At 38.3% G+C, this 27,399-nt stretch overlaps 1 protein-coding gene across 2 annotated transcripts in view; it reads left to right on the forward strand.

The window, feature by feature from the left end:
- The window catches only part of KIF13A (kinesin family member 13A), a 104,565-nt gene that overhangs the window by 16,215 nt on the left and 60,951 nt on the right, over window positions 1–27,399 (forward strand). For both annotated transcript variants that reach the window (XM_082302479.1, XM_082302480.1), the window contains exon 3: window positions 24,249–24,261. In XM_082302479.1, the coding sequence (XP_082158605.1) occupies window positions 24,249–24,261 (13 nt within the window). The remainder of the gene's footprint in view (window positions 1–24,248; window positions 24,262–27,399) is intronic.

Below are 27,399 nucleotides of genomic sequence, written 5' to 3' on the forward strand. Positions count from 1 at the left end.
GTAAATCTCTGCAGGTTGTATACAAGTTTTGGTTTTAAAAGATTGTAAAACAGTATATTACTGGTTTTAGTTTGGTTTTAGGGTTTTTTTACATGATATTTGGTATAATGATACAATGTTTTTAAAGTAGACATCAGATAGCTCCTATTTTCCATCCCTTTGCCAGAATTGCCTTTTCTGAGCACTTAATTCTCTGGGAGCTCAAAGACAGGTGAGGATTAATCAGTTCTGAGCATGTTCTTGCTGTCAGAAGGTTATTTTTCATCATGTTCCAAATTTTCCTGAACAAAGTGTTCCAGCTGTCTTCATTCAGTAGAGATACCATCAATTACAAGTAATTAACAGGTCAAATCAGATTATGATCTGTGGGTTTTCTTTTTGAGAGGTAAAATGATTAAAATGTCTGTTGTAATCTAATAATTCTGCATATGGCAGATCCAACCTGAAGTAGTTTCCGAAGAAGAAAAATGTATTGTGGATGGTTTTTCATATTGAGCACTAAGAGTTTAAAAGGTCAAGATATGAATGAGTGCTGAAATTCAACAAGTTTATGAGAGGCCAGATTACTTTGGCTTAGTAGTTAAATCTCTCCCATGCACCTTCTTACTTGTGGCTTTCTGAAATGAAGTGCTGCATAACTTACTGCTGAAAGTTCCAGGGCTTTTCCACAGAAAAGTGAGTGGAACTGTAGACCATTAACTTGGACTGGATGAACAACTGACCTTGAACTCAAGAGTGTGATCAGGTAGTGCCTTGCACATAAGGTGAGGTGACGTCCAAAGTTACTACCCTTCAGCTGTTTAATACTGTGCCCTGAGAAGTAATGTTAGTGTTACACAGTTCTCTTGACAATAAGGTTCTTTGTATTTCTGTTGATATCAGTTAATTTTTTTCAGCTGTGATCCTTAGGTTTTAAATATTAAAAAATAGCTATTTTGCTATTGCTAATGTTAGATGGATAACTTCATAGATACATCATACGAGGAGCAGAAGGTTTCTTAATGAACTAAAGATTAATAGCTGAAAGCTCAAGTCCAGTGAAGGGTTTGGGGTGGGGGAGGGCAGGCCGGAATTGCAGAGTTACTTAATTATTGGAAGAAGCTGCTAAAGGAAAGAAGGAATATATCTGCTAACTTGAGGAAACAAGATAGGTCTTTCCTTTTGCATTTGATCACCTAGTGCTTCTCCTGTTTCTGGATTGTGTGGTGGGTGAGACAAGTCAGCCTCCTTTCTGAAATGTGGAATACCTTGACCTCCTGCTGCTTGGACAAAGCTGGGATGGTGGCTACCATCTTCTGAGTTTCTGGTATCACAGAAAACAATCTTCAGTCTTCAAGGCCGTCACTAAGAACTACACCTGCAAATTTTTCTTTCTTTAGTGCTGTGTCTCAGGTTGCGGGTGGTGTGGGATATTGGTCAATCATGAGAATTATAGTAAGAAAATCTTTAAAAAGTGAACAGTTTCATCTGAGTCACAGTATGGGATTTCCTAGGTTTGAGAAAAATTATGTGATAATATATTTTGCTAACTATCAAAGGTGGTAATTAACTTCTTTTCATTGCCCATGTCTATCAGCTAGGACCACCTTCTTTTAAAAATAGCTTTTCCTTTGGTATTTGTCTGCCCTGTGTGTTTGGGCTCAGCAGTTTAATGAAGGATACGAATCAGAGATGACTTCTAAGTATGAAAAATTGGAGTCACCTGCAGGCAGAAGGTTGACCACTGAGACAAGTACAGCTTTGGACAGAAGCTGTAGGAGGACAAAGGATAAAAGAATGTTATGCATTATGAGCTGTGTCAAGAGGTTTTCTTAAAAAATGTGTAGATGAGAAAGAAAAGTTTGGGATGAGCATGGTAGAGTCAAAAGATGGTAACAGTTCACAAGAGAATTTCTACTGCATTTGTACATTTAATAAGATAAATTAAACTGTTCAAGTTGTGTTTCATTGGTGTTGGTGCTTACGGATGCCTACAGTAACATTGCTGTGAATTCAAAGAGAAGGGAGAATGAAAAGCCCACTAAAATCGTTGTTAAATTTCATCCTTACTGTCTGCCAGATTGTAGTTCCAAAATTCTGCAATTTGCAAGCAGAGGAGCGTAAAATTCTCCGGTGTGTATTTGAGATGACAGATTGCTTGAGCAATCCAGTAGTTTGTCTCGTCTGTTTAAATTATAAAATGACATGTAAAGTCTGAATCAGTGTGCAATTAAGTGATGGTTGAGTGATAAAAAAACTGTTTCCTGAACACTTGCTTCAGAGATGCTCATTCTTCAACAGCCTCTGATAGCATTAGAGAAGTCTCTGATTTTAGAAATTTATTTCAGATTGTATACAGGAAACAGCATATTGCCTTGATGGAGCAGCTTTTCTTTTTTTTAAAGTAATTTTGGCTCAGTTGATAGACATATTTAAAAAAACACTCCAGCATGTAATTGTGAGGCTTTTTGTGATTGTGATTAAAAACAGGTGCCAAGTAAATAGAGTAATCTTCTTTTTTTAATGGTGAAAAGGTTCATGGAGATGCCTAGTCGTCTCTCTGAGGTAAACAGAAACTTTGCTACGCAAGACTGCTATTAATGGGCTTGACTTTTATTATTGCCAGCTGAACAAGCAGCTCAAAGCAACTAACAGAATTTTATATTAGTCCTATACCAGCTGGAGTCAGCACAGATGGCAGTAAAGTTTCCATCACAGTGCAAAGATAAATGGCTGCTCTGTTGTAAACATGGAGTGTTAAATAGAGATCCCAAGTAATGTATTTGCTAGTATTTATTAAGATGTATTGAGTATCTGTAAGACCAAGTCTTGAGGTGATGTTAAATTTCTCTGAACTTCATTATTATGAACTGCTGTGAAGAAAAGCACCTTTTTAAATAATAATAAACTTACTTCAAAAAGGAAGGGAGGTAACGTATTTGTAAAGAAACAAGGTTTATGGATCAGATAGTGAGTATGTGCAGTTACAGTAAATTAGAATCGTCGATGTCTTGGATTTGGAGGAAAAGGTGGAGACAGAATTGCTGGGAAATGTTTTCTTTTTCCTCAGCTTGTGGCAGAGGTGCAGAACAGAAGCAAGGTTTCACATAGGGGCTGCGGGAGGTTGTAAATAGAATGGTCAGTGTTTAGCACTGGAAGAAAAATCCTGTGATACAAATTGAAGCTTAGATGAGTGATTTAGTTGGAATTGGGTCAGAAGGCACTGCTTGCTATTGGAAAGGGAAAATTGCTGTAAATCCCTTATCACAATTTTCTGAGATTATGGAAGTAATTTACAGTAATGAAGAATAGATGACTTCTAAAAGCTCTTCAGGAATTAGTTTGAAAAAAAAAAAGTTCACAAAAGTAACTTGTCTGTTTTGACTTCCTGTGAATGCAAAAACAGTTGAAACTTGTTCTCTGAAGAAATACATCTGCTTGTATGTTGTTTGGGGTTTTTTTAAAGTTTTTTCCAGACTTAGCTATTCTCTAAGTTATGGCATGAAGGAGAAGAAACCATTAAATAATTGCTTTGACTGTGGAGCTCTTTGCAGGATGTGGGTAAAGCAAACAAATGAGCAAACCTGGAGGGCAGAGGAGGGCTTTTTCATTGTTCCCTGCCAGGATCACCAAGCCTCCCCTTACTGTAGGCAGCAGGCAGAATCTCTAGCATCTCACACAATCCTACAGGTAAAATGAAGTGAGCGTGTCTTTCGGACAGCTTTGAATTACAGTTGTTCACGTAAGTTGGTTAATGGTGTGATATACTGGAAGAATATTTCTAAGGCTGAGGTATTTGAGAATTCTTAGCACTTCTTCCACTGTTAATCTAGTGTTGCTGTTGCCAATGAAAAAAGAGTAAAGGTAGGCTGGGTGTAGGTGTGTCTGCTGCTGTTGGGCACCAGAGAGACATTCAATTGAATTTTGCCATGATGTGCCTCCCTTCCGGAGAAGAGTTACTATCAAGGAATAGAATTTTAACTTTGGTTTTGTGTTTGTGTGCCAGACTGCCAGGTTTTGATATCAAATTAAGATGCGTAAGAACAATAATCTTTCATTCAAGAAAATCTGGGGTATATTTTACTGTGGCGGACAGCTCAGGTCTGACTATGAAAGTACGATCGGCGCGCACGGATTGCTGGAGTATAGTCAGTATATAGTGCGTAGGGTATACTTTTTTTTTTTCCTTTTTCCCCTTTTTCTTCATTTGTGAGGTGTGTTTTTGGACGAGTTGCTATTGAGTGACGAGTTTTTCTGAAGAAAAACTTTTTTGAGACAATCCTTAAAACGGTCCAAGACAAGCTTATTGAGATTTTTACATTTCCAAAATCTAGCTTTAAGCTGCTGAGTTTGTTGGAAACAACCACTTCACCCAGATTTTCCTGTATTATTTTTCCTGCTACTGCCTCCCCCAGTTAAAAAACATGTTTCCAAAATCTCTCTTGGAGTTACTTGCTTATGTGTCCCTCTGAAAGCTTAACTAGGAGATAGCTACTCATACTGCAGTAGCAACAGGTTTACATTGGATGGATTTTTTCCTTTGGAAAACTAGTAGCCAGTTTACCAGGGGTGCTGTTTGTCCATTGCTGTTGTTTGTCCCAAAGCATGAAATAGATAAAATGCAACTTTCAATTAAAGTTCTTGCTGTTTTGGGATCTGATGCAGACACATTTGTGGTCCTGTGGTTTATAGATAGGTGTCTGTGTTGGAAGTACCTTTAGAAGCAGAAATAATGCTGTGTACCTGTACTCATTGTACTATTCAGAACTTAGACCTTTTCCTGAAATTCTCTGTTGTTTGTTTCTCTACCTTTTAAACAGAGAAATTAACAGTCTCTGGGCTTGTTTTTTTCCAGGCCTCTGATTAGCATAGTAAATATTCTTGAGCTGTATCACTTGTTTGTACAGGTTTGCTGCATTTCCACAGAGCTTCCCTTTTACTGTAATTTAGTGTTATGTTTGACTTGAAGTGTCAAACTTATGGGAACAAAAGGTCTGGAAGGATAGTTCAAGGACTGGGTTGCTTTTGAGGCAAGATTCCTGGTTAATTTTCATGCCAATAGTTAGAAAATACCAGTAAGGAAACAATTGCTTTTGTTGGTAATTGTCCCTTCAAATGCTTCTTTAAGGCTGTTCCTTCAGGAGAAAGGCATGCGCTTTGATATTACAACATTTTTACCACTGATTTTCTGAGGAGAATCTTTTGGAAAAATATTAATTATCTACGAAGTATTAATACAGTGTAAGGAGGAAGAGCTCGTCTCCGGTGCCTCACATATTTAAATGATGCTGAGTGTGCAGTTTTGGTGTTGTTTGTGCTGTGGGTTGAGCATTAATATGCAGTATATACACATAACATGCCCCAGGACACAGACACATGAGTTGGTTAATCCATGGCATTTCAAGCACTCTGTTTTGAAAGATTGCAGACACTTCATGAAACCCCTAAAGGTAATTTGTCTATAGAAATATGACTAAGTGTATCTCTGGATGAATTCATGCTGCATTTCTCATGCTGAAGTTCCTGCCTTTCAAGGCACAATCCTCTGTTTCTCATGTTTCTGACAGCGTCTCGTTGGCATATACACCTGACTTGATCTAAGGTTATTACTTGCACCTTACCCTTTCTGCTCTGGATTCATAAAGCATTATTTCTTTAAGTTCTTGGGAAATCTTGTAGCCAAATACTGAAGGGTGATGAGTCTAGCTTGCCATTGGATTATCATTGGCATTATTGCAACAGTAAGTGCCAGGCTACTGCTTTTTTCTGCTTGGTTTTTATATATAATGTATTTTCCCCATGGAACAGATCAGCTGATTTACACATTCTTTTCAGGTATTTAGGGAAAAAAACCCATTCTCTCACCTTGTATTTCTTTAGTGTTGATCCTGTTATATGAAGATATTCTTGCAGAATAGGAATTTCAGAGTGAATTTTGCAGAATGCTGGGTTTCCCACCAAGATCACCGGTGGGTTACAGAGCTCTCCCCACACACCCTTATCTTCTGTTCATCACATCTGACTGGACTGTTGCTTTGGAAACCGTTGTAATGTCGCAAGTGATTTCATTATGATTAAATGAGGGGAAAAAAAATAGAACAAAAGAGCACATTCCTGTTTCAACATGCAACTTGGAAACTGAAACTGTCTCACATACATTCTCTGTATTTCAGAGCACTTTTTGGTAATGGCACAGATCTGTCCTGCTAGTCAGGAATAAAATCTCTACTTTGAAATTCCTATTATTTATTTCCTTTAATTAGAGTCAGTAATCAGCTGATGTAGTTACAAGGATAACTGGCTTATACTCTGTTAAAAGCTGTGCATAGTTCTGTCACAAAAGAAGCATTTAGTGTTTACATTTCTTTGTCCATCACAGAGACTTAATTAGTTTTCTTTAACACTGAGAATGCTGTAGTTTCCTATTCTATCTGGGAGTATTTTCTATTTATTCCTAGTATCTGTATAAATATTCGGGGTTCCGAAGCAGGTCTGTAACTGCATCTAAACAGAAGATTATAAAAATGTGCCAGGATGCTGCAAAATTTTTTGGCACTGTCTCAGCATTGTTACTGATCTAAAGAGATTTCCATGTTTTTTGTGGTTATGTTGGAGTTTTTTTCTCAGTTTACACTTAATAACTTGTCTAGTAAATTTAAATTTTCAATGTTATGTGGTAAATAAATGAAACTTACTTCTGACTGAAGAATGGGAAACCAGTGTTATGGTTTCTTACACCTGCCCCCCCGTCTTTTTTTCTCCTTAATGCTCTAGAAGCTGTTTGCTGAGGGTTGCGTCTAGTTTTCTAAACAGTAAACTCTTCTGCCTGTGCAGCTTGCATTCAAAACCATAGAATGGTCAGGAGCCAGATCAGTGATTGCTGCTTGGAGGTGAGAGAGATACGAACAGGAGGAGACTCTGTAGGAGTTCCCACACTCCTTGGCACTGTGGCACATGTGCAGTGCTGGTTGGATGTCTCGCTGGTTAACTCTGGTCCTCAGCTCTGGGTCTGGGTCACTCCCTGGAGTCTGTAGCAGCTCAGTGTGTTGCTGCTCAGGTGATGGTGTTTTGCTGGGAATCTCTCCAGAGCAGGTTTCTGAGCCACCAGCCAGGCCTTGCTCTGGGCCTTACAGGGAAGGGGGCTGGCAGTCAGAGCACTCCTTGCTATGCCTGCTTCTGTGCCAAGCCCAGATCACTAACAGGTCTGCGGAAGTTTAAAGTGCTTGGCGTGGACAGCTTGATAAGTGCCGCAACAAGCGAAGATAGTTTGGGATGTGTTTAAATCCAATTTTTTTTTCATTCTTCTTCATTCGACTTTATTGTCACTGGTTTGTTACAGTGAATGAAGTGTTTGATGTGTGAGCTAATGTTACAAAAGCTGGTGAGGTATAGAGAATAAGGGGGGTGTGAGACATGCTGCAGAGACGCTAGACCAGTATTTTTTCTTCAACTATATCCATATGAACTCTTAAAATTGACATTTACAGCCATTGATAAACTTTTAAGTCATTATTGCTTTCAGGTAAATTGTCATTTTCTTCCCTAAGTGTCCAACACCTTCCTTTTTTGGCAAAGCAAAATGAATAAGCCTATCCTGAGTAATACATGAATTATCTTTTCCATTATCTCTCAGGAAGTTCTGATTGTTTCTGAAACGCTGCGTACTACTGATCTGCTACCTGAGGAATGTGTCCACTCCCTCTATTGTATAAGTGCGTGGTGTAACCATTAATATGAATCTGTTGTGCTCTTGTTCTTTCTGGAAAAATAATTAACGATATTAAAATAGTATGTTTTTTGTACAAAAAAATAATTTTTTCTGGATGTATATTTGTGTAATCTGTTTAGGTTAGATGCAGATGAGCATCTTATCCCTAAGAATCTCTGCATAATACCATGTCTTTTTGCTTTGTGGCTGGAATGCTAAATTAATTACTGAATCATAAACTCTAATCTTGTTGTTGCTCAAGACAGCCTCTTAGTCATGGTATTTCTGTACTATCAAGGAAAGTATTGATTTATCCAAAAATACATGCATATTCCTGGATAAATCAAATGCTGATAACACTCACATACAAAGTGTACACTTGTTCAGTCAGAAGTCTATCAGAGTAGTCGATCATGAATTATCATCAGTTAAATAAAAGAGATAGGATGTGTAAATAGGTATTTAATTCACAAAATTCAGACGGACTTGTGTTACTGAACATATTTGGTATTTTTAGCAGATACACATTGAACTGAGGCACTATATTTGTGGGAGGCAGTTCTTTCTGAATTCTATTTATAGGCTGGCCTGGAATGCTCACATGATTATATTGTTTGTAATCTTGGGTATTTTTATTCCCAGTGATGCTATGGCAAAGAGCTTCTCAGTATTTCCATTATACAATTTTATTTCCAAGCTGTATACCTAGTGCCTAACATAAAGTTTGGCTTGGAGGTTGAGGATGTGACTCCTCTGCAACGGAATAAATCCTGTCTTTGTATTTTTGGAAGAGTTATGTGATTACAGTGACTTGTATACATTTCATTATCATGTTGCTACAACAAGTATTAAAACACGTGGGAGTTAAAACAAGATCTGAAAAGTATCCATGGAAAAATGGCCAAAGAATAGACAGAAAACTGAAACTGTGAGGCTGCAGTTTGTGAGTTTGCTCTGGTACAGTGGAGTTTAATCCAAAATGTCCAAGGCATTAATGATTTTTAGCTCAGTTAGTGAGATTCTGTTGAGAATATGGGCCAGAATTAATGTTGGCAGTATTTCAGATTTTTTGTTTCAGTCTTCTTCGGTTTTATTAGGTTTACTCCAGTTCATTAGCACAGTGTTTAAAAAAAACCAACCAACCAAAAAAACCCAAAAAAACAACCACCCCAAAACAACCAAACAATTTCATTTGAGGAGAGTAGAAAAGGAGGAGCAGAAAATAATCGAAAATAATCAAACTGTCAGGTAAATAATACCACTTATCTGTAGTTGTAATAAAATAAGTCAAGGTGAAAAGGAGAAAAACAATTTTTTTGTTTTAATTGTTTGGGGGTTTTTTGTCAGCTGCCTAAAGGAATATTTCTTTCTTCTACCTGACGAAAACTGATCATAATTTTCTTCTATAAGGGGAAAAGAATCTTTCTTTTCCATTTGCCTGCCTTCACTCCCTCTTTCCTTCCCTCCTTTCCTCCTGGGTAGAACTTGATAATGTTGCCTTTTCTTGACAAGCTGGGTTGCATTTGATTTAATGTATACAATGTTATTTTCCTGAGGATTTTTTTTTTTCAGTGAGACAGGATTTAGAAAACTCGTGATACTTTCTGCAGCACTGCACAGAAATTGTATCTATTTGTAACTGCCCAAGAGTCAAGAGTTAGATTCTCAGAGTAACTAATTACCTTAAATATCTTTTGCAGATTAGTCTAAAAAAGTGCCATTTGGAAAAGCTAGGCTTCTATTAAAAGGTTACCAATTTTATATATCATTATGTTGTGCAGTTAACTTTTTTGTCTGAGCTTGACAGTAATTTTTATACAACTGATGCATAACTAAAGAAAATGTTGTATTGAGCCTTTGAGGTTTGGTTCTGTTTGTTCAGGGTCGGTTTCATTGCCTACAAAGAGGTTGTTTAGACACACTAAATATGAAATAATTGCATTTCTGCGTTTCTGTTGACTAGTTAGCTACAGGTGTTGCACAGAGAAGAAGATACACGCGTGTTCAGTAGGGCAAGCAAAGAACATCCATTTTTGTCAGAGATAGCACAACGTACATTAAATAAAAACCAATTGCAATCCCAGAATGTAGCCACTCAGTTTATACTATAATAACAGATGTGGAAAGCTGTATGTGAAGGAAGCTTTTGTGTGTTTCGCTTATCTTGATCCTCAGTATTTGGAAGGTGAGGGGTAGAAAAGCTGAGATGTTTGTATGATTTTCCATTGCAACCTGTTGAGAAGAAAATTGCAAACAAAGCTAATATTTTTAGTCCCTTAAATGTGCTGTCTCTAACCTTGCTTTTTTTTTCTGGAGTACTGTTTCTTGGATGCAGCTTTTGAATTGGATGATGCCACATAATTTATTTGTAATATTTTTGAAGTAAAAAAAAAAGAGTACTGAATATTGCTTCATGTCCCAAGCTTTAGATTTGGTTGTGCATACAGGACCTAAGGTAGAAGGATAATTTGCTTTTGAAGGATATGTCAAACCTCAGTACTGTCATTTTGATTCTGGACTTTTGTGTCATTTTCTTTTATAATTGCTGCATTCTTTTAATCTGTATCTTTTTCTTCTGAAACAACAGTAAATGGTATGCTAGTAATGGCATCATCATTTCAGATAATTGGGAGAAGCTAACCAAGAATAGTTAACTTATCAACACTTAGTTCAAAAAACTAGTGTCTAGCAAAAATATTTATAACATTTTTAAGACTCAGACTTATTTTGTACATTTCATTTCAGCAATTCCTATATGAATGGTATTGGGTGTATAGTTTAGCCAAGGTTTTGCACACGATTTTGTTCCCTTTGGAAGGGACATGCTCTTCCTGCAAGTTTCCTTAGCCTGTTTTTATAAAGACTTCTGGAAGTTTCAATACTGAAAATAATTTTACAGTTCCAGTGAGTTATTTTATGCTATCAAGGCACCTGATATTCGTGCTTCAAGTGTTTTGGAGGAAAAGAAGCCAGCCACAACACATGGACTTGTGAGTTTTAGCTTCTCCCACTTAATAGAAGTAACAGACTCAGTAGGCATGAGCCACTTGTCCAGCCAAAATCCTTTCTTTCACCCCCAAACATCTTGTGTGGAGTCCTGAAGTGGTCTCTGCTTGCTCTGGTATTTCTTCTTTTGTAAATGAACGGGAGAAGGCATGAATATGGCTGTGATGGAATATATTGGCAAGACGGTGTTGCTGCGGCTGCTGCTGGAGTGTGGCAGCCACAGAAAGCTGTGGGAGGACCTTCAGGTGGGTTGTGGCTGAATGATAAAAGGGTACATGAAACTCATTGTGAAACACAAAGCTCTTCTGACCTTATGTACTCAGCCATGGTTTCTGGGCTCCCTGTTGCCAGGTGAATCACTTTGGAGTTGTGCATATTCAAGGGAAACCTCAGCTCAGTGCTCAGCAAGTGGGTGAAAAACGGCAAGAGACTGTCGTGACCTACGGGGAAAGCATGTCAGGAAAGAGCAGGGAATGAGGGAGGAAGTTTCATGTCTCTGTACAGCTGCAAAGTGCTCTTGACTGTTATGTTTTATTCTGGCCCTCCTGTCTCAAAAAGGTCTGCTGGAACTAGGAAGAGATAAAGGCAGTAAGGGTGGTGAGCTTACAGACCACTTCTACATGAGGAACTAGTAATAAAGCAAGAAGTCTTTAGTCTAGAAGAAGACAGCTGGGGAGGGAAAAGGGATATGTTTTGAGATCTGTACATCCATGAACAGCAGGAGGAAGGATTTACTGCCCATTGCCTTACAAGAACTATGAGATTTAAATTATCAGGAGGTGGATTCAGAGCAAGTACAAAGATAAGTCTGTAATTAAAGTGAGACTTTGCCACAGGATGTCAGCTTTTAAAATTCTGATTAAAATTTTGTCAGGTAAATTAATATATAAAAACCCAGCCACTGAAGGCCATTAAGGTTAAACCAGTCAATTCCATCTGTAGCTTCTCACCGTCCATGGCTGGTTAGAACACCTGTCTTCTGCGGCTGCACTAGGCTGCTGCTGAGTTTTTTCTGCTGTGTTCATCAGGTGGCTTGATTGAAGGACCTGATGGCTGTCCAAGGCAGGATCTGCCCCTTCTGAGATATGGCAGTGGTCTAGCAGTCAGTACAGCTTCACCCTTCTTTCCCCAGGTTCATGTTCCCAATTACGCATTGATGTTTGCTGCATACATTCCCTGCATTGGGACAGCTGGTTTCTGGTTCTGTAAAACTAAGATAGTTTTTCAAATAAAGAATGATCAAAGCAAAGTAATGTTCCCCCCAACCCTCCCATTGCCTTGCATTTTTCTGGCAGAAGCATAGCTGAATGTGAGAGGCTGTGGCATGGAGCTAGGAACAAGGAGTCCAAGAAGAGCAGAAACTTCTTAAACTGGCTTTGCCTCTTACAATTACAGGGAGGTATTCTTAGAGCAGCTGTTGCCAGTGTCTTAGTCTGAAGCTTACTCATTCTGCCTCAGACCTGAAACAGCATACGCACTTAAAACATTACCTGTTTTTTCTCCTCCCCCATCTCCTGCAGAGATAAAACTATCTCACCTGCAGCCTAATTAAAGACACAATCTCTGCTTTCAAAGTTTTCCTTTATCTGAGATATTCTCAGAAAGAATTTGCTAGCTAAAGTAGTTCTTCAGGTTTTGAAAATAAAGCAATTTCTATGGTTCTCTGTTGGGGTCCCTCCCCTGCCATGGGGCCCTGGGGAGGGAGACACGGGGTCTCCCTGCCCCGGTCAGCTTCATTCCCCATTGGTTGGTTTGGGTTCCCTGATAACGCCAAGGACCCTGGGGTCCCGTGACTGCGGACAATTCCTGAGCTGAGCCCCGGCCATGCGGCTGGAGAAATAAAGACCTCTGAAACATCTACCACGAATCTGTCCATATGTACTTCGGTTTCCACGGGACTCCTGGTTTGAAATATGCTTGTTGCAGTAATCCCTGCTGCAACAGTTCTCACCTCCTTTCTGGTCTCTAATGTGTCATGATTCTTCCTTTGCAATTCACAGGAGAGTTAGGCAATAGTTCTTCAAGAGTACTGAAGGAATATAGCAGGGGCTGGAAAGAGTTAAGCTTTCTGTGCAGAAAGATTTTTTCTTTCCATATTTTCCAAATTTTTAAAATGCAGCTGTTCCTTCATAAACAGCTCAGTATGAATGCAGCATAGGAACTATGCCCTTCTAAGAGACTCTTGGTAGTATTGGACTTGGTAATGTCTCGGACTTTTGTTGTATTCTCTATATTTCAGATTCACTATGCTTAAGAAATATGAATTCAAACTGATTTGAAGAGGACAAGAACTGCAAAACCTCCCTATGTTGACGTGTGTTTAGAGCTGCAAGGGAAGTGCAACGTATGAGAGCACATGTAGAAAGCCAAGTTCGACTGAAGGGTTAAATTACAGGACAGTGTTGGTACAAGAACAAAATTAATGAGATTAAATTTATTCACTATCAAAATATGGGAAAGCTTTCTGGACAGCAGGAGAATGAGTCAGAATAATTCAAAGTCAATGCTGTTCTGCCTCATGAGAGGCAACTCAATCTCAAAAGACTTTACAGCATTGCTGCCTGTGACAATTACAGACCGTATGACCTGGAGATTCTTGCTCTCTGTTTTATTGCTTTGTTCAACCAGCTAATGTGTATCGGCAGATGTAAACTCACTCTTTAACTGTAAGAATAGACATAAATAATTTTTTGGTTTCTGTCTTTTCAGGAAATACTGAAAATCCATTTTTGTTCTTAATTAACTGGTCACATTAATGACTTGTGTACCATTATATTGTGACCTCTTTCTAGACTTTCTAAAAGCCATCAATGTCTGTAAGGTCTGAGATGGCTTCTGTTTCTCTTCCACTATCTTGTAAACTGCATTCTTGCTGTGCTTGTGGTCCTGTGAGTTCACATTTACTCTTTGAAATCACTATTTTTTTATATTGAAAACTGCTTGTAATACTTAATCAGGAATTTTACTCTTGACCTATGCTGTAGTAGTGCTGTTTGTTTTCAAATGATTTGAAATTTTTATGGGACAAAGGCCAACTCTTTTGCGTGTTGTAAAAATGAAGTCTATTGTAACAAAACAAATTATGCTGCTCTTCTGTTTTTGAATTAAGCACTACAAATGCTTGCATAGAGCTATGGACTCATTCTCCGCTGAGGCACTTCAAAGCTATAACTGTCTTCCCTCTATAGTAGAGTCTCTATGTGAAGTCAGCAGTAAATCAGCTTTGACTGTTTTACCCGTTTACATTGCTGACTTGCACATGCAAATCTTCTTAAGTTTTATTCAAATTTGTACCTCATCCCTTCTCAGTCTTGTTGAGTATTTTTTCAGAGTTTGTCTTTAGGCATTTCGTTTCCACTGCAGCTGCCACCATCACTTTCTTAGAAATGACTGTGACCATCTGCTTGGAACTAGAGAATTTGCTACAGTGATGTTGAGTAGTACTGTCCCAGCTTGTTCCCTGAAAATCAAGAGGTGAAACCTGAATGCCCAGCCTTGCCTGGCATCATTCAGTTGATGAGCACAGTGAATAATAGTCTTCACTGAAGACTGCCTGTATTTTTTGGAGATGTGGAAAATATTTGGTCATAAAAGCCAGCTATGAAACCCCAGTGAAGGTTGCTGAGCTGCCGCAAATTTTATATTATACTGGATTTATTTTATCTGTGAAGCTACTGTATATGGGTTGGTGTGGGAGCACATGATCTAAGGATTTTTAGAGGTGTTTTTTTTTTTTAATTGACTTTTTAAAAATTGACACAAGTCTGGGATTATAGTAATTGTTAAAAGTTCCTGAGTCTCAAGCCTTGCAGATCATATTTTATACATTTTTATGTTAATATATTTTTTATATTTATATTTGTAATGTTCATGCCACTGCTGTGTACCACAACGTCTTTAAAAAGTGATTTTAGCTTTTTCCGCAAGAGTGTTGAGGTTGGAGGCCATCTGGTTCAACCCCCCTGCTCAAGCAGGGCCACCTAGAGCAATATGAGCAGGACTGTGTCCAGACAACTTTTGAGTATTTCTAAGAAGGGGAGTCTACAACCTCCGTGGTCAACCTGTGCCAGCACTCAGTCACATTCACTGTGAAAAAATGGAATCTCCTTTGTTTCAGTGTGTGCTCATTGCCTCTGGTCCTGTCACTGGGCACCACTGAAAAGAGCCTGGCTCCCTCCTCTTTGCACCCTCCCTCAGGTATTTATATACCTTGATGAGATTCCCCTCGAGCCTTCTCTTCTCCAGCCTGAACAGTGCCAGCTTTCTCAACCTCTCCTCACAGGAAAAATACTTCAGTTCCTAGTATTTAAATCTTTTTTTCTTGTGATTTGATTATTCTCCAACATATCAAGCCAGACTTCTTAAAGAACATGAATTCAACCATTTAGAATTCAATTAGATCTAGCAAAAGAATTTGCTTAATATTGGATTCAAATATCATTTGGGTCTTCTAATTTGTTATCTGTTAATATATTTCAGTCATAAGACGATCCTTGTTTTCTTAGCCCTTCAAGGATATTAGACTTGTATTGTTGCTACAAGTTGAAATATTTCCTTTTTTTGTTGTATAAAAGCAGTGTGTACTTCATTTTTCAGTCTAGGAAGACTTAGGGGTCTTGGCTTTTTTTTCCACAGTGCTCGTTGTAGTGGTGTGTCTGTCACTCCTGTAATTTGTGATTTGCCATGTGGCACCTGGCAAGGAGGTGGTTGTCATTTCCACCAAGTACATGTTACATACATCACATAATGCCTGGTAGAGGGGTCTGGCCTGCAAGCTTTGCTGTAAAAAAAGGAAATGCTTGTGGCTCAAAGTAACATAGTATTTATACGAATTGTCACAAATTCACGGCTCACTGGAGAAGGGGAGCCTGTTAAATACTTTTTTTCTCACATCTCTTGTCGTGTAGAATGTTCTCTTTTACCTTTCTGGTATATACTAGAAAGACATCTAATCTCTGTCAGAGGTCCTCAGATGAAAAAAAAAAAACCTTTGAGTGCCATAGCAATTGCCACCCATCTCTGCTGGGAATGATCTATTCTCAGATTGTAGAAATGCATTCAGGTTCTACCTTTCCTTGATAGATTCAGTAACTTAGTGCTTGATGTCACCTCTCTGTGGAGGTGGTTACCTGCCTGTTTTGTTAACTGATAAACTTGGAGCACACACCATCAAGAATTTTTCTAGCCTTTGGATGACTTGTGGGGTTCATTTCATGGCACATGCTGGGTTGATTCCTAAGCTTTGCAGAGCTCTGTGGAGGGATTTCTAGAGATGTCACTTGCATGAGTGCTATATAAGAATAAAATCTCCTCAGTACTTTAGATGTCGGTCCTGCAACAGCTCAGGAGATCTTATTCACTATTTATGTAGAGTTGATTTGAGTTCACATTCTTGGTATATTGTTCCACACAATAAACTTTATTTATCCCGTGAATCACCATCATCATCTTTCTCTGCATTATGTCCGCTTTCTGATAAATGGTAGCAGTTGTTAATGCTGTCTGTTAAAGCAAATAATTTCATCTCAAAGTTACCAAAACAGCTGGTGTTGCAGCCAGCTGAGATAGACTTTTTTTGTAAAATGGCTTTGGTGAATTTGCTATGCTAAAGTGTATCATCAAGCCTAAGTTTTAATTTTGATTACAAATTAATGAATGGCATTTTCCGTCTGATAAGTTCATTTAATAGTCATGTCAATAAAAACACATGGTAGGATGAAACAAAAACCAGTAATTTGTGAGTTTTGCTGAATCTCAGACAACTTTTTCATACTGCAGTTGTTTGAAGAGTGCTAACATAGGTTTGCAGAGCTGTGTGAAAGGATGAAGTGTCAAACCCAGTTAGCATCTCTCTTGAAATCTCATTAGTAAAATAAAGTAGATGACAATTGAATGATAGTTTTCCCTGTTATGATAAAGGAATGTGACAGTGAAACCTGGCAGTTATTGTCTGTAGTCCAGTCAGAATACATGGTCAGGACTGGTGCACATGCAGTAACTTTTGAAAAATATCCTTGTCCTGATTGAGTATGAAAAATATGCTTATCTTGCAGCAAAAATAGTGGGGTTTTTTTCCTTTTTTTCCATTTGTTGAGGAAAGTAAGGTGTTACAACCAAAGTTCAGATCCAGTTACTTGATTTACACCTATGCTTTAGTTCTTTCTGGTACACAGTCTTTCCACTGACAAGAGATCTTCTGTCTTCAGCCTTGTCAGTGAAGCTGTTAATGGCTCTGTTTATGTCCTTTCAGCAAATTGTAATGCCTGAGTTTTGAACCAGCAAACTAACAAAGTTAAATTTAATTTATGAAATGCTGTGTTGCTTATCAAATTTCCTTCACATGCCCTTGGAAGTGATCTATCTTGGATTAAATACTGTATATAGTGATAAAATAGCAGTATATTTTTCCAAAGCTTGGAGCACTACCTCTACAAGGGGTGTGTATCTTCCCTGGTGTTTTGATGGTTCTTACAAGCAGCATTTCTGAAGTAATGTTAAAGGAGTAGTAGTGTTGAAAGGGAACATTTTCCATTGACGTGGGAAACTTAGGATGTAGTTAATAGCTGTGAGTAGCTAACTCCAGTGATGGGCTGGGTGTTAGAGTCCCCATAGAGTTTGTGCAGAGTTGAAATGCCGGTTAATACTTGGGGTGTTTTCTCCTCAAGGGCACTGATAATAAATGCAACAGGATAAGAATAATAGATGCCTAATAAATGCCACTGCAATTTTATTAACACTCCTAGAATGTTTTTCCACATACTTTCCAGAACTATAACATGTTTGCTCTGACAGCAGTTTCATCACATTCAGGCTGAGAATCATTCACTGGAGACTACCCTTAAGGGCTAATAGATCTTGGGTTCTGAGATCAGATCTTTTTCCCCCTCCCTCATTTCCTTGATTACTTAAAGCTGATTAGGTGGTAAAAATCTACTCGTTTAGATTCTTGCACATTCCATTTTTTGAAAAGGAGGGGAAAAGAATTGGTTTTAAAAGGTACAGGACTACTTGCTAATGCACCTGGGAATATTAGGTAGACTTTCATTCCTTTGCATTTTTGTCATGAGGCTATAGCTGGATGTTAGAAAGAGCAAGCTTGATATCCTTGTGATTGTAGTTATGCTATACTTGTAATTGGTGTAGCAGGTTTTCATTACGATAACTAGAGTCTTGGATAAGTTTTGAATTAGTATGATTAAAGACTTGGGGAAAACAGATCATTTAACTTGGGGTCTAGATGGGGTCTCAGCAGGATTGCATTAAAGCTCTTGACTCTCAGAGCAGAGTGAAATTTTAGATAGTGTTTGCCTTTTCAGTAAAGCTAAAATTAACTGAAATGGGTTTTAAAAACCCCGGTTTACTTTATGTGGAAGAGTATTCAGGTTTTAGTTTTTTAGTGAGTTTTCTAGCAGAGTAATAAATTAATCTTTCTGCTGATGGATGGTGACTGCTCTCCTAAGCCAGTTGCTGTGTGTGAAGTGCTGTTGCATGTAGGGCAGGTATCAGTCCTCTTTCGGGCTGTCAGCAGAAGTTGTTTTTACATGACATCAAGGCTTCTGTGTAAAAATTAGAAACACTTGAACTTCACATCAACAAATTGTTGGCATTGGAATAATAATGCCTTGGGCAGTAAAAATACTCAGAATTTGGGAGTGAAGGTAAATTAGCAACATGATGTTCCTGGACAGCTGTCACTTTGTCTTCCATCTTGTAAATGTCAGAATAGGATGCCTTTCACTTACTTTAATGAGCTTGGGTTGGTTTCATAACCTGGTTGATTTCATTGCTGTAGTGACTGAACTTCAGTGGACCCCTGTTATGGTGAAATAGCCAGGCGTCTTTGTTTCTTTAGTGCCATGGAAGTCACTGCTACTGTAATGTCTGTTTTGTTTAACTTGCACTGCAGTATTTGTCATTCTGATTTCAGTGTCTGACTTTTCTCTCTTTGCATGTGGTAGGTTTCCGTAAAGTGTGTGAGAACAACTTATTACTAGAGTATGCATCTGTTTCTCATGGTGCTTCTGATTATGATCAGCTACCACCTTATTATGCAGGCACTTGCTCAAATTGCTTTACTTGTTAAAATGTTTGGGGTTTTTTGCTGTTCTTCAAAGGATTATTTTGTCTATAGAACAGGCTTTTGCTGGGTAGGAGGATTAATCAGGGCATGTGCTGCTCACCTTATGCAAGAATATAAAATAACTAATTATTTCTATTTGGGTATGTATGTGTGCTCACACAGTATGTAAAGTAACTCTTCCAAGAATCCCAGTATTGAATCATGATGCCAGCTTCATTAATCAGCTGTACAGGAGATACCCCAGACAAGCACAGAGGTGGAATGTTATTCCCTTTAAGGGCATTGTCCCTGCCATTTACTCTATTCTGTGTTTAGAAAATTCATGGGAGAAATGGGCAAATAAATGTCCTTTTTCTGTGTTCTTTCTAGAGAAAGTGGTCTACTACCAGCAGCTTGCAGTGTATAATCACCTGAAACTGCTGCTGTGGCAGACTGTGATCTTTATCTAGGTAGTTTAGTACAGTGTCCATCAGTAATATAAAGCCAGGCTTTTTAAGGTGCTTGGTATCAAGCCTGCAGGTAACAGCCTGCAGTGATAAACCAGGAGCCAAGGAAGGGTCTTAGAGCTGCATGACCTTACTGTGAAAGATAGGAGAAACACCATCTCTCTGCTTCTACATAATTTACGCTGTTTGCAGTTAGGAGTGCTGAGTGCTTGCTGTCTCTGCTGTTGCCACTCTGGAAGCTGCACACACGTGGATAAACAAACAGTGCAGTTACTTCTGTCCTGGATAGCGAGGCACGCTCCGTATGATGGTCCTTCCACAGGTCTGCTCCCTTGTGCTCTGCCTTTGAGTGAGGCAAGTGCATGCTGCTGGTGACATGCTCAGCCTGAGCTGTAAGGCAGCTGGATTTTAAAAAACTAAACCAAATTTAAACCCACTCAAATACTGTAATATTTGTTTTGAACAGCTGGTCTTTAGAATCCAGAGATGCTGGAGCAGTGAAATTTAAGAAATATTATTTTTATCAGGATGATCTTTGCAATTTGACCATCTTTATGCTTACAGAGGAAAGACTGTTTTAGCTGATGAGTTGAAAAAAACCTGAAAGCTTTTCTCCATTTTCTTGTATATTAATAGTTGCTTGTAATAATTCTTTTGACCAGTGACCCTGAAGAGTACATCAATGACTATGTAACCACTGAATGTAAGCAATTAAATATTTGGGAAGTCAGTGAGTACCATGAATTTGCTGTGGTTGCACATGTGATGAGAGCAAAAAGTTTTTTCAAACTCAATGTGTTAGACCTTGACTTTCGGTGTAGTCAGCTTACAAGAGCTGCAGAGTCATCTGGTTCATTCATTCATAGATACTATGTGTGGTTATTTAAAATAGCTGGTTATGGTTGCTTCATCTTGATTAACTAATGTGAGAAAAAAAGAAAAGAAAAAGAAAGAGAAAAAACGCCCAAATACTTTCCAAAAAGTGAAATAATTATAGTATAATTGTGACCTACTTGGCTGCTTACAACAGTTGAATTGGAGATAAATTGGGCTGTGTGGATGTTCCAAAGAATCTAAGACCTATTTCTCAGAGACACTTTGTTCCTCTGTCTCCTTTAATGTGGAGTACCTGGTTTTACACCTACCTTCTCATTTTAAAATGTACCTTGTCCCTACTGAGGGTGACTTTCTTAACTGGGGGTTGGGGGTGGGTGGGGTGATGAAGCTTCATTATATGAAATGGAGGGAAAAAAATAATTCTTTCAAGGTTTTTTTGATGTATTTCCTTCTGGTGGGAGCAACATTTGGTTGGGAATACTGACAACACTCACTAAGGAACAAAAAAGGTCTTGTTTTGAAAGTTACCAAGTCTTTAAGGTGACAATATAGCATATTTCTGGATGCTCGTAGTGCAAGGGTGTCTTCTGTTGCTTCCTGTTGCATGGGACTAGTTTTCTAATCAGAATATGCGATGTCATCTTGTATCAACTTTTTGTGTGACAAAAGGAGACTCCTACGAGAGAATGTAGGTAGTTAAAAAAAATGAAAGAACCTTTGCTGCTGTTAAATTACTAGCAAAATGCACTTCTCTCATGGTGTGCTGTCACAGGCAATGGGTTGAGGTGTTAGAGAGAAAATATGAGTGCAGTCAGGAAGACTTCTCATTCATGTGCTGACACAGAGCATGAGAACTGACATTTTGTGAGTCACTTCTCTGGGCAAATGTGGGAAAGATTGAGTTCAGTTTCAGCAAGAGATAACAGAAAAAAGAATTGACATTAGCACAAACCTTTCTGTAACCTATCTTTCTTTATCTAGCTTAAAGTTTGAGGTAGCTAAGCACTCTGAGATCTTGATGTGTGTTAGCCAAGCAGGGCAGGAGAGGCTTAGTACTGTTGTGAAACAAAAAGCCTGAGTAGATACCCACAGCAGACACACTGTTCAGTAAAGTTAAAAAATCATTCTAGCGATACTTTACTAAAGTCATGATGGCTTAAGGACAAAGGCAGGAGGAAATCCAGAAATTCAGTGGGCTTTGTGGTCATGAAATTCATACTTTTCCTCTGAGCTGTGAGAATATTTTTCAGACTCTTGGAGGTATGTGCTTGGGTTTTGAATTCCAGGCATGTGAGAAAGTCAGTCTTCTGTCTGATTATACAGATTGAAGATGCCCATCAGGTTAAACCAAAATCCACTATTGTGCAGATAAATTTCAAGGTTAGGTAACTTTGATAATTTCCTGAAGTGTATGCCAGCTGTCTGCTTTAGAGGAGGTTTTGTTGTCACTCAAAAGGCATACCTGTATCTTGTCATTGACACCATGCATGACTCGACCTGGAATTAAAAATACCTGGAAATAAACCTTTTAGATGTTGTATCTTTGATCTGTTGTCCATATGTGTGTTGTGTGTGTGTGTGTCCTTGCCTCTCCAGCCCCAGCTGTGACACTGAATGACCACATCTGTATGGTCACTGTTTGCTAAAAATTGAGACAACTTCAATTATCTATGAAGCTGAAGACTGCTGGTTTCTGGAAAAGCAAAGAAGCAAGAAAGCATGTATTAAAAAAAAGGCAGCAAAGCAAACAAAAAAAAAGTATGTAAAATTTGGTTAGGCTAATGCAGGCTTTTATAGCACATCTTTAAGCTGCCACAGATGTGATTTCTGGTAAACTGTAAACAGTTCTTTAGTTATTAGTTTGAGTTCTTTGATTGAAGTATTTTGGAGTGTTTCCATCTGAATCACTGCCAGAATGATGGTTACACTGAGTTGATTAGCTGGAATATCCAAATAGCTTCAAAATCTATCCTGTGAGTTAATATAGCTGACTTATTCCAGAGGCCTTTGATCATATTGCTGTTGGTGATGCGGGGAGTTACTGGGAGTTGCTGAAGTTGGTATTAAGAGTTTGGAGCAGTTGGATGTGACATATGGTAGGAAGCTGCAGCTCCTTGTGCTTTGAAATCCCAGAGATCAGTGATGCTGCTGGGAAGCTCTGCCATCCACCAGGGGTTTAAACAGTGACTATTACACTTTTCTTGAAACAGACATCAAAGTAAAGTTAGAGGAGACTTCCAGAAGGTAGTGGCTTACACTGCTTAAGTAAATGTCTTAAGAATTATGTGTCAAACCATTTTTTTACTTCAGTGGCGTTCTGTACCTTTTCCATTTAGGGCTTATAAGAACAATCTCAGGAAGAAAACACAGTTGATAAGCTTTCTGTTGGACTTTACTTCCAACTAAACTGTTTAGGACTTCTGCTGAACCTGTACAGCAGTCTCTCAGGAATTCTCTAGTAAAGCTGATATAATCCTGAATTATTTTTCAAGGTATGAGTGTATTTAAAAGCTTTCCAAAAAAACTTGGATGACTTCTTTCAATAGGAACTTCTCTTGGAAGTTTAGAGGTGGTGCTGGGACTCTGTCTAGACAAGCTGATAATTGTAATTGCATCGCATCTGAAAATGGATTAAAATGGTAATATTTAGGGTAGAGCTAAATGTATTTTTCAATTAGATAAGTGCATTCTGCACAAGTTCAGAACCACCTGTTCATGAGCTAGCCATGGACGGAGCTGTGTAGTCACCACTAATGAAAGGGTAAAGCTGCAGTGAGTGGTTTGGCTGGGAGGCAAATGATGTTTGCATTACACCAGTCCTGTGTCCCAGCTCTATAACTTCTGTTTCAGGCAGATGTGTCATCTGAGGTCCGAACTGAGAGTAGGCAGAAAAGATTGCATAAGATGTGTTTGTGGATTCGCATCCCTTCAGAATTTTTTGCTGAGCCCTTGTATTGTGGGTTGCTAAGAAAACTGCTCAGTGTTCTGTGTCTTCCCTGCCCTTCTCCCAAGTTGGTGGGGTTGGTGTGTACACGCTGGTGAATGAAAGCATGGCTTGGTCCCAGGTGTTTCTGCTCTGAGAGTGTAGCCTCTTTATATCTTTGAATTTTGTGTAGTGCATGTATTGCTAAACTTTTCATCCATATCTTATCTTACATACCGTACTGCATTCTCTGCTTGTGTTGTTTGTCTGTAGACCTTTCTCGTTGTGTTTTTCCTCTTCATCCATGTTTTCTTTCTTTCCTTCATCCATGCTTTTTTTCCCTTGATGTGAAGAGTGAGTGGAAATTTCTTATTTCAATACATAATTTAAACACATGCCTAAGGTTGTAGCTTTGAGGAATGGCCTAAGTCAGTCTAGTTCTGCACTGTATGTTCACCTCCTCTCTTGCTTTGGCATCAGTGTGCACAGGGCTGCATAGTGAGACAGGGCAGCTATCTCACTTGAAACCAATCCCACCAGAAAAACCCAAGTTGATTTAATTTATAATGTGGCCATATGCCTCCCAGCAAAAGCATAAAAGCATTTAAGGACAATTTGAAGTACTCAGAGCTAGTGTCTTTAGACTGGGGGTTTGTCATCCCTGTACTATTTCTGATAGCACTTGTTGGAGTTTGGTGTGAAGGGTGATGGTGTTTTTGCATTGGTTTCTTATGTGCTGTGTGGGCTTTCTGTGGCTGGGGAGAACACAGCCTACACAGGTTTCTTTTTCTTCCTTCTATAATCTCTGCAAGAAACATTTGCTTGACTCTTACCTTGGACATGCTTGTGTAGCACTGCTGAAGTCAATGGGGCTTCATCCTGGCACCTTGGTCTGCCAGTTTGCAGGCTTGGTTTATTAGCCACCAGAGATGGGCTGTGTTTCGTCTTTCATGATAAAACAGATACTTGTCTTCCTTCTGTTATGAAGTTCTGTTAGATTTTTATAAAGAATCTGACGCTTTCCTTTTCGTGTGGTACTGTATTAGTAATTAAATAATTATTGGTTAAAAATATGTGGTGTGTTATTTAAATATCTTCTGATATGATTACTCTTAAATACATTATGAATTTAAAAAGAAGTTCAGATTATAGTAATGACATACACTGACTTTATTTCTTTTTTTTTTTTAATTTGCTCCCTTCTCTTTATGTGAATGGTGTATTCATGCTTCTCATCACCATTGCTGGGTTTTTTTGCCAAACATCCAGAAAACCACCTAAGGTAAGTATTTTGTCTCTTTTTACATTTTTATCTGCTTGAAAATATTGACCAGTGCAGCAGTATTGGGCATATTGCTGTAGTATGTGATCAAAACAGCTTGGATAAAGGAAAACATATTAAAAAAAAAAAAAAAAATCTGTTCTTCAGACTTCCAAGTTAAAAGCTTCATAATTTCAGAAGAATGTATTTTAATCCAACTGACATGCAGGCAAGGCAGATGGCTTGTTAAAGCTGTGACCAGGACAAGCCGAAATTTTAATGCAGTCGTAAAACCATTTGGAAGACTGAATAAGTGTTGTGTGTAAAACATTTCATTACAACAGTTCTGCTTAAAAGCTAAAACACTGTTTTTAAAAGGCGACAAAAAACACCTAGTAATAAATAAACCATTTTTGTTTGCACTTGACGTTAGCCAGGAATTACTAATTAGTGTAATAGTTGCCAAAGTGCACCAGAATTCACTTGGTAAAGACTGTCTCTGTTTGTAGTGCAGAGGAAGGGTGGGAGACCAAGTGATATCTACCTATTGGGACATTTAATGTCTTCTGTCAGTTGATATACTTAATAAAAGAGAGTTTGATCGTTGTCAAACATTTTTGTAAAAGGAGGAAAACCCTCCTTCCTTCTGTTGTTGTAATTCCACCAAAAAAAAATGTTTTTACAAGAACCCTCATTTCCTGTAGTACCTCATTTGTGTCCATTATAGGCAGATAAAGATATTCTGGGCATTATGTAAAAGCTTACGTATGGCCTTTATTTCCTTGATAAAACCAGAACAGCTGCACTCTTGTGCGTAAATGTCACATTATTGTTAGGTATAGTTGGATGGTCATTAATATCCTTAAGCTATAGTGCTGAAATTTATGATGTTATGTGAAATGTTTATCAGATTGAGACAGAAGAAGATTAGTACCATCGGTGGAAAATAGGCATTGCTGGGTTTGTAAAGATGTGATATGACATTTCTTGATTTGCACAGTTTTTAGGGTACTGCACACAGTTGATTTTCGAATTAAAAATTCTTAAATAAAGTTTGTAAATATTGGAAGTCTCTTTATCTTTAGTATGCTAGTTTATCATCAGTCATGGATAAATTGTTTTCCCAGTTCAACTTGGTAGCTCAGAAGCTGTGATAGGAAGATTTGTATAAGGATATTAGGGTTCTATTTTGCTATCTACAAACATTTAAGCATTTAAGTGCAATTTTGTGACAAGGTAAAACCGTTGTTCTGAGCTGAGATCTGTGAGCTGTGTCCCCAGGTCCCTTTGGATTTTTTCTCCCCACTTCTTCAGCCCTGTCGTAGGTCTTGTGTTTGTCATACAGTGACCAATTTTTTTTTTTTTTCAATTCTTTAGTTGCTTCCACTTACATTAAACTTACTGTGTAGACTCTGTCTGCCAGTTCCTTGTGTATGTCCTTTATTACTTATCTCCATCAGCAGTTGTAAGAGGGATGTAGGAACAGCTGCCTGGTGAATGAAAGCTTCTCCTCCTCAGTTCTTCCTTCCTTTTCTTTTTAGCAACCAGGTAGCCCCATAAGTCACCCAACCTGTCAGACTGACTGCTTCTCAATGAAAGCAAATTGTGGTTAATTGGCCATCTCTTGATCAGATGGAAATGGCTATTAAACATTGGCCATACATTTGCAACATTTTATAGCTGCACAGACAATGTCTTAGGGATTATGTTCAATCTGGGTAATGCATGCTAAATGCTGGAAGCCCCAGATTCTGCCTGGCTTATACTGAGGATTAGACTTCAGAAGAATAATGAATGTGAAATTAAACTGCTTTTTAAACTAATTATGTAATTTGGCTTGAACTGGCAAGCAGTTAATATTGGATATGGTACTCATTACCTGTAACTTGAATGCATAAACCCTTAAAATTATTAATTCTTCAAGCCACTGATTAGGAACCTTAATGAAAACAAGTTCTGCAGAATGCTGTTTTGCCTTTTTAAGATGTGAACACCCCTTTGGCTGTCTTTTCAGATTCTGTGAGATACTACTGCAGCAGCAGGCACAATGGCTCCTATAGTTTAAAACCTAATTAAAATCTGCAATTTCATTTTAAAGCCACAGGTACAGATGAATTGGAGACAAAACTCCAGATTTTTCACTGACATAAGAGATGGATGCATGGGCCTGCATCCCAGTTTGCCTTGTTGAAGAAGCCATAACCTCCAGTTGTCTCCTTAGCAGAATAACCAGCTGCTCTCTTAAACTGCTGCAGGTGTTTGCTGAAGCAATCAAAGCCTAGTATCTTTTGTTTTTCTTAAATGTTGTGGTTACCAGAACAAATATTTTGTACAATTTCTAATAGTTGCTAACACTCCCAAGTATAGTTCCCTGTAACCTAGAAATGGCCTACTTGACATTTTGTAATGTGCACACTTACAATGACTCTGGATACAGTAGTACCAGGATCCAACAGTTCCCAGCTAGTTCTTTCTCATTAATTTCCATTTTTATGTAATTGTCCTGAACGTACCCAGTTCATCCCTTCATTCAAAATCTTTGGTTTATAACCTTCTACCTTACTGTGGCAGGTTTCTGGCAGCTTCCTTTTATCTAGCTTTTTCTTTTAGATGCTAGGATGAGTATGAGATACAGAATCTTGCAGAAAATAAGAAAATTTTAAGGCTTGTTTAATTCCCTCTCTTGTTTAAAAGCCCAGAACATTATTAATGAGAGTAAAGAATACTATTGCACACCTTCCAAAATGTAGTTAAAAACTAAGTCACATAGGATGCTTGAAGTTTAAAAAGTTGTGTTTGTGTCACAGATATCTCTGTTCAAATACATTTCAGTAGTTTTGATATAGTTGGTAGATACAGCTTTGGTACAAGTTGGTAAAGATTTTTGCTCAAAAGGCATTTTCAGTGCCTGGTAATGCCCAGTTTGAATATTGGCCATTGAGTTTGAGACTTGAGCATTAACAGAACTTCTCATGGCTTTGATAGTCATATTTACAGGGGTTAATACCTTCTTCAGAAAAATGGATTCTGGGGAGAAAAAATTAATAAGAAAAAATAATTGTTCTGTACACTTCTCTCAGAAAAAAATGTAATACCCACCACTTCCATTTTAAGGAATAATAATCAGTGAAGAGAGGAGAAAGAAGAGGGAGCACATTA

Source organism: Coloeus monedula (assembly GCF_965178545.1).
Source record: "Coloeus monedula genome assembly, chromosome: 1".
In the NCBI taxonomy this organism is placed as follows: Eukaryota; Metazoa; Chordata; class Aves; order Passeriformes; family Corvidae; genus Coloeus; species Coloeus monedula.